At 32.5% G+C, this 5,451-nt stretch overlaps 1 protein-coding gene across 1 annotated transcript; it reads left to right on the forward strand.

The window, feature by feature from the left end:
- The first annotated feature begins 225 nt into the window (after positions 1 to 225).
- On the forward strand, positions 226 to 3,036 carry LOC145588397 (cytokinin riboside 5'-monophosphate phosphoribohydrolase LOG5-like). Its single transcript, XM_081645042.1, has 7 exons — positions 226 to 506; positions 618 to 715; positions 833 to 863; positions 978 to 1,077; positions 1,195 to 1,265; positions 1,393 to 1,536; positions 2,422 to 3,036. Exons 1-7 carry the CDS (start codon positions 333 to 335, stop codon positions 2,530 to 2,532), a joined length of 729 nt encoding a protein of 242 aa, XP_081501168.1. The 5' UTR covers positions 226 to 332; the 3' UTR covers positions 2,533 to 3,036.
- The last annotated feature ends 2,415 nt before the right edge of the window (positions 3,037 to 5,451 follow it).

The following is a 5,451-nucleotide window of genomic DNA, read 5'->3' on the forward strand; positions in this document are numbered from 1 at the left end:
AATATTTGTGAAAATAGGATTAGTGGGAGAGAGAAATTATAAAATAATTGTAGCTCTTTTTTAAATATAGTAGTATTATAACTAATATAAAATGAGCGAAAATAAAAAAAATGTTACAACTAATGCAAAATAAAGAGAGTAATAATTAAAAAAACGGAGGAATTATGAAACTCGATCTATAAATACTTTATATACTCGTGGTCATTATATCCCTTTAGCCCTTCTCATTTTCCCATCTCTCTCATTCTCTATATATAGTGGACCGACTTCTCCTTGACCAATCACCATTTGTCCCCCTTTTAATTAAATTATAAATTACCAAAAACAATAAAATGTGTTTTGAGAAACAAACAGTAGTAGAGCAAAAAATGGAGCCAACAACAACTACTATAGAAAAAGAAGCTTCATCTTCTTCAAGATTCAAAAGTGTTTGTGTTTTCTGTGGTAGTAGCACTGGTAAGCGAGACTCTTACCGCGAAGCTGCCATTGAACTTGGCCAACAATTGGTAATTTTTCTCATTTGCTAATAATAATAATAACTATTTAAATTGTTAGTTAGGGTGTAATTTTTATTTATTTTCTGTGTTTTGAACTGATTTTGTGTTTTGTTGTTCAAGGTTGAAAAAAGATTGAATCTTGTTTATGGTGGTGGGAGTATTGGATTGATGGGTTTGGTTTCTCAAACTGTTCATCAAGGTGGTGGTCATGTTATTGGGTATGATTTTAACCTAGATTAAACACAAAAAAAAAAAAAAAAAAATCCTTTCTGTAAAAAAAATAATTTGGTTGTATGTGTAATAATATTGTTTATTATTTGATTTTTGATGAACAGAATTATACCCAAGACTTTGATGGGGAAAGAGGTAAATTTTATTTGGCATTTTTCTGTTAAAATTATGTTACATGGAATTTATTTTACAAAAAATAAGTTACTAAGGAGGGAATGTTTGTGTATTTTTGGATAAATTCAACTATAGCTTACTGGAGAAACAGTTGGAGAATTGAGACCAGTTGCTAATATGCACCAAAGAAAAGCTGAAATGGCCCGCCACTCTGATTGTTTTATTGCTCTTCCAGGTCCCATTACTTTTCCACTCGCTAAATTTTACTACCCGAGTTAATTAATTGTTACGTTGATAGTGTAATTTGTACTCGTAATGTGACTCGAATGTTCGTTGTCTACAATTTGAACAGGTGGGTATGGAACATTAGAAGAATTGCTGGAAGTTATAACATGGGCACAGCTTGGAATTCATGACAAACCTGTATGTAAATTCATACACACCTTACCATATAATATGAATAATGCATGCAATATAAGTATAGATTGATTATATTTAATATATGAAATTGATGATTGTTATATGATTAAAAATAAATAAAAATATGTAGGTGGGATTGCTGAATGTTGATGGGTATTACAATTCATTGCTCACTTTCATTGACAAAGCAGTTGATGATGGTTTCATTCACCCTTCACAACGCCACATATTTGTTTCTGCCCCTACTGCTAAAGAGCTTGTTCAGAAACTTGAGGTGGGTCCTACCCCCCTTTTTTTTTCATCTCTGTAAAAATCTTATCTTATTATTTTTTTTTTTATTGTTGTGTGTGTGGCCTTACCTTGCTAATTTTCACCATGTCAAATACACTGTTTGTTACCATTTTGCACGGCTTAAATTAAGTAAAACCCTCGATTCTAAATTGATTGTCACGTTGATACTGTAATACGATTATAAAATATGAAATGCCAAGTATAATGTAGACATAAGATAACTTGGATGAAAGTACGGTAGTACGAGTAATTTTTAGGATAAGTTGGTACATATGAACAAGTTAGCCTTGTAAGTTATGGAGTACGGAGTAGTATATTATGATTACGCACACAAATGATGTAGTAGCTTGTTATTTTGAGGTGAATCTTGACTCATAATATCTTTTTGATTATAGCTAAAGTGTTTAATTTTTTGGTATGTATAATATTTTACTTTTTGAGTATCCTTTAGTGACTATTAACTAAGATCACCCTTTGATTAACTATGCTTGACTTTGAAAAAAGAGTTATTAAAGCTTAATAACATAATAATGAAAGAATAGTAAAATATTGTCATATCAAATATTTTAAATTATAAATGGTTCTGTTAAATGGGTCATATACTCATATGCCAATTAAAAGGATAAAGATATTGGGATTTCCACTATATATGTGAACCTTGATGTGTAATCTCCATCACCATATTAGTGGAAATCTTATCAGAGGCAATGAAAATACAGTAATATGAAATGATTTATTATTAATGATATTCATTAAAAAGTCATAGCTAATAATGATTACACAATTAGTTGGCATTATTTCACTTTATTTTATTCAATTTTAATTTATTTTTTTTATTTAATTTCATTTTTTGTTTTAATGAATTTAGGAATATGAGCCAGTGAATGGAGTAATAGCAAAGGCAATGTGGGAGGTAGAGCAACAACAACCTCAAGTGGGATTCAACACCACTCCTTTGCAAACTGAAGTGGCTATGTAAAAGATCATGCATTGCATCAACAAACAATGAAAGTCCAACTTAAAAAAAAAAAAAAAAATTATATTAAATTTTTTTGCTGCTGATTTGGAGGGAAGAAAAATAGCTAAATGGTGGAAAGATGAAGAATCTTCCTTTTGGGTCCCTCTAACTAAAACTATATAATGGTATGGGAAGTTATAAGGGGGTTAAAAAAGAAAAAAAAAAAAAACAAAAAAGTTATATTATTAGTAACTGACCATATGAAAAGTTGCATCAAGTGTAAAAGGTCATGGAATGTTGCAAGTGTTTTTTGGCTACAACTTTTGAATCTTCTTTTTGAACCTACCCCTATCTAATGTTGTTAGCTACCTCCAAAGAAAAAAGAAAGGAAAAGTAAAAAACCTACTAATGTCATTATATCCTACTGTAGATGGTCTTGGTTGTATGTAATCGTCTAACTTTTTATTATCCTTGAATTGTACGTATGAAATGAATATAATGAAAGTACTATTATATTACTATCTCCGTTCTTTGAATGTTTCATTTTTTTTTTCTTGGTTAAATACCTTTGCTTGAATTTGAAATGCGCGCGTATTTCACACAATGGACGTGGTATAATCACCACAATATATAATCAATGTATCTCAAATGATATCTTTAAATTCCATCATTAGTAGTAGTTGTGATTTTGTGAATGTAGCATCTCCAATTCTCCATGTCTATACATTACAACCATTCTCGAAACACCGTTTACAGAGGCGTGTTATCACCCTATGGCCCTGCCTCGTTACCATTATGCATTTCACGGTCGTATGACATAGTACACCGAGATGATATGCATAAGCATAACAGTTTGCATGCATCACTGAAGATGTAAAAAGAATCAAGCTAGGATGCATGTTATTAAAAATGGTAGGAGGGTTGGCTTCCTTTGCGATTATGGCAGGTATTCTTTGAGTGTTTAAGGCTACTTTTGTGTATAGTTGAGTAAGAGGGTGAGATGCAATTGTACGTAGTGTTATGCTGCTTCTAATGATCAGGGAAGCGCGCGGTACACGAATTAAGGGGAGTACAGTGCAGATGCTGCACAAGTAATTTTGTTTCATCTGATGTAGCTTTGAGGGCGTTTGTTGCCTGTCAATGGTCCTCCACCAATCAAACATCTGATTTCCTCTTCTTTTTTTGTGTGGAAGAGAGGCAGATGATGCAAGATAATCTTCTTATCAGTTAATCTGACAAATCATGACTCTGCTAATCAAGAAACAAATGTGTACTCATTTTCTTTCTTTTGTTACAAGTCCGTATTATTTTGTTGCATGTTCTGATTGATTTCGAGCATCTCTTCACTATTAGTAAGGCGAGTACACGGTACTCGAATTGATCGTTTTGTGTGCAACATCCATCAAGCCATTCTTGAGGGTTAGCTTAGTGAGAAGAATTTATTTGTGGGGTGGGGAAAGAGTCTCAATATCGTCCAAGCAAATGCTACCCTTAGAATTTTGATTTATTTTTAAATTTTGGTTCTTGATCGATTATTGATACATTGTAACATTGTTATCAGAAGATTATTGTAGTGTAGTATCATATCACTGTCAAAAATTGAGTGTTTCTAATTACAAGTATACATGCAATATTTGTATATTACATCTATTTAGCTATAAATGTTTATTTGCATGGACGGCATGGTGTATGTAGACCAAAAGAACCATTTTACTACCTCTTATAACTTTGAGAATAATGGACCATTAACTATCATTATCCTAGGGAAGAATGGACCATGAACTATAGAATTATTTCTCCTCTTTTGACGCACATGTACAACGATTATTTTAGATTGGTGTTGAGAATGAACGCGGTAACAAATGATAATAATTAAGTTTATGCATACGTATAGTAGCTAGGAAGTCCAATTCCATGCCGACTATTATTTAGCGAATACTCTCTATCATTTCAACTAGCTTTGCCTTGCCAAGATCAAGGTTGGTACATTAGATGCCGTTATATATTATCTTAAACCTTGATCCGCCTATTGCGAGATGGAATTATTTTCAAGTACTACACTTTCGATCGTACATAAAATCTAATCCTAATCAATAGTCGCATCTTAGAGAAAGGACATCTTAGCCACTTGTTTTGTAAACCCACCAAAAAAATTAGAAAAAACCCAGGCCAATTGATAAGAAGTAGTAGTCCCCCCCCCCCCCAATATTATTCTGATACATACACTTAAAACTGGTCACAACCCTCATTCACAAAGAACACATGAAGGACACAAGCCTAGGAGTCCCCCACCAAACAAAGCTAAGGCCACACCAACACCCACACCCACACCCACACCCGTATTCTCACCGCGACACACCATAGTTTGGTCTATTCTCATGGGCATGTCTTCTATTTTTGGATCCCCGGGACATGTGAAAAGATGTGGACTACTCTTTGCTGTTTTCCCAAGTACATTTCTCACTTTTCTTCACTAGAACCTCTACTTTAATTTTTTCATGTAATATAATTTTTTATAATAATGTTCATTTCTGTCCTTGGTCTGGACCATATAATATAAGAACCTGGACCATATATTATACATACAATCTGTTCTTTTTACCATTCTTAGCTTCTTCTATGACTGTATGACACTAACATTTGTAGAACATTTTTATTGTTTTTTGCTATTTGTTTATTTATCTTGCATGTTTATTATCATGAAACTGAAACTTTAGATACTGTAAAATGATCATATATTATATCAACTTTTGTCAAGTGTAAAAAGATTTGTGACTGTCTCGTTTACCAATGTTTCAGCAAGCTTCATGTAAATCTCTGAAATAGTAAGTAAAATCATAGACTTTCATATATTCAGAATGTACTTGAACCTGGTTTTATGTAGTGTTACATTTAAACCATAAAACTCACTGTAGACTGTATTGAATCATGACTTCTGCT

The sequence above is a fragment of the Chenopodium album genome, chromosome 17 (genome assembly GCF_948465745.1).
Source record: "Chenopodium album chromosome 17, dcCheAlbu1.1, whole genome shotgun sequence".
Taxonomy (NCBI): Eukaryota; Viridiplantae; Streptophyta; class Magnoliopsida; order Caryophyllales; family Amaranthaceae; genus Chenopodium; species Chenopodium album.

Coding starts and splice junctions, on each gene's coding strand:
- LOC145588397 (XM_081645042.1), top strand. CDS start 333: ATGTGTTTTGAGAAACAAACAGTAGTAGAGCAAAAAATGGAGCCAACA. Junction 864..977: donor AGACTTTGATGGGGAAAGAG/GTAAATTTTATT, acceptor ATTCAACTATAG/CTTACTGGAGAAACAGTTGG. Junction 1,078..1,194: donor TTGTTTTATTGCTCTTCCAG/GTCCCATTACTT, acceptor CAATTTGAACAG/GTGGGTATGGAACATTAGAA.